The sequence below is a fragment of the Plectrocnemia conspersa genome, unplaced genomic scaffold, assembly GCF_051122295.1.
Source record: "Plectrocnemia conspersa isolate PC_06_02 unplaced genomic scaffold, ASM5112229v1 ptg000014l, whole genome shotgun sequence".
Lineage (NCBI taxonomy): Eukaryota > Metazoa > Arthropoda > Insecta > Trichoptera > Polycentropodidae > Plectrocnemia > Plectrocnemia conspersa.
The window spans coordinates 7,612,494-7,613,889 of record NW_028277178.1 but is presented as its reverse complement, the minus strand read 5'-3'; the positions used below and the strand labels follow the sequence as shown (position 1 = coordinate 7,613,889).

Sequence of the window (1,396 nt, the reverse complement as noted above, 5' to 3'; positions counted from 1 at the left end):
TGTGGCAACAAGAATAATAAATGTATTGTTTTTATTCAATTGTGTTTGATTAACCCCTTTTAAATATATAATTATATTAAAGTAAGACTTAACTAGGTCACATTTTAATGTCAACAGTATTTATCAAACTGCGAATAGTGACATACGAAAAAAAAAATTTTTTTGCACTTTAGTTCAATAGTCATTATAGAATCTATCGATCATACTCCTACCACTAAATAACGTGACTTTTTTAATATTATTAAACACAAGTCGCGGACCTCGAAATATTTATTTGCATTGTATGTTCATCACGTCAGATATCACCACTTTAGTTGAGTAAGTAGCATTTAGACATAGATGATACAAAACTACAATGGACTAATGAATTGCAATTCACTTACCTTGAATTCTTCTTGACGCCGATAAGCATGCAGCATGAACTGTTTACGATCTTCTTCAGACAGCACAGGCTCTCTGGCTGGTGCTCCTTCTTCGCGACGGCAAAGTTTTACAATCACCTGAAAATATAATACAAATAAATTTATATCACAGATCTAACATGTCAATCAACAATACCTTGCTCTTTTCGTTTTTTCCAAGCTGATCGCTTAGTACGCCACCAGAAAGAAGCTGCTTTCCGCAAAACCACATCGTAGCAATCGCAGGATCTATGACTTCCAAAGAAGCCTAGAGAAGTAACATAGATACGTAAAATATATAAAAACAAATATATACAATAATATAATACCTGGGTTCCCGTCAGATCTTCCCTATTTTCCAACTCTTGACGAATCGGGTCATGAGGTGGCAATCCCATGGGATAAACTATGATCGCAGCTCCCTTCAGCTCTGCCAAGGCTTTGGATACGTCCGATTGATTCAGGCTTTTCCCGTCAGAGCACAGATTCTATAATGTTCGATTTATATTTTTAAATAGTCCTGAACTAAACGTTTTATGTATATTAACATACCTTTGATATCATCAATCTAGCATCTTCAACAGCTTTGGTGAGTATTTTTTGCAGATTAGCAGGAGGCTGGCGACCGCATCGTCTGCCTATGGGATCGTTGTTTTGAATCCATCCATGCGGAGCACATTTATCGGCCCAGATGTCCTTCAGACCCAACTCCTTTGCTTGCTCGGGCAAAAGCTCAACAATTTCTGGTGGAAGCATAGTGCCATGCTTGATTAGCTCTTCCATTTCTGTAAAAGTTAAGATTTGCTTAAAAAACACTGAGATAACAGTTAAACAATGTCGGGTATAAAAGGCCAGGCTCCAAAGCAGAACAATACCATAACAGTGAAAACTGTAATAATAACTATTATGTTCAGTGTAAATATTTTTAAGGATATGTTATATAGATAAAGATATAATATAAAAAACATTGAGATTCAATTGATAATCAAATGAGA

At 35.6% G+C, this 1,396-nt stretch overlaps 1 protein-coding gene across 1 annotated transcript; it reads right to left on the bottom strand.

Annotated features, from left to right (window-relative positions):
- Positions 1-302: 302 nt before the first annotated feature.
- On the bottom strand, positions 303-1,157 carry LOC148226086 (cilia- and flagella-associated protein 298). Its single transcript, XM_088204580.1, has 5 exons — positions 954-1,157; positions 731-889; positions 559-669; positions 384-500; positions 303-308 (listed from the first exon to the last, which is right to left on the bottom strand). The coding sequence occupies exons 1-5, from the start codon at positions 1,155-1,157 to the stop codon at positions 303-305; spliced, it is 597 nt and encodes a 198-aa protein (XP_088060706.1).
- Positions 1,158-1,396: the final 239 nt, after the last annotated feature.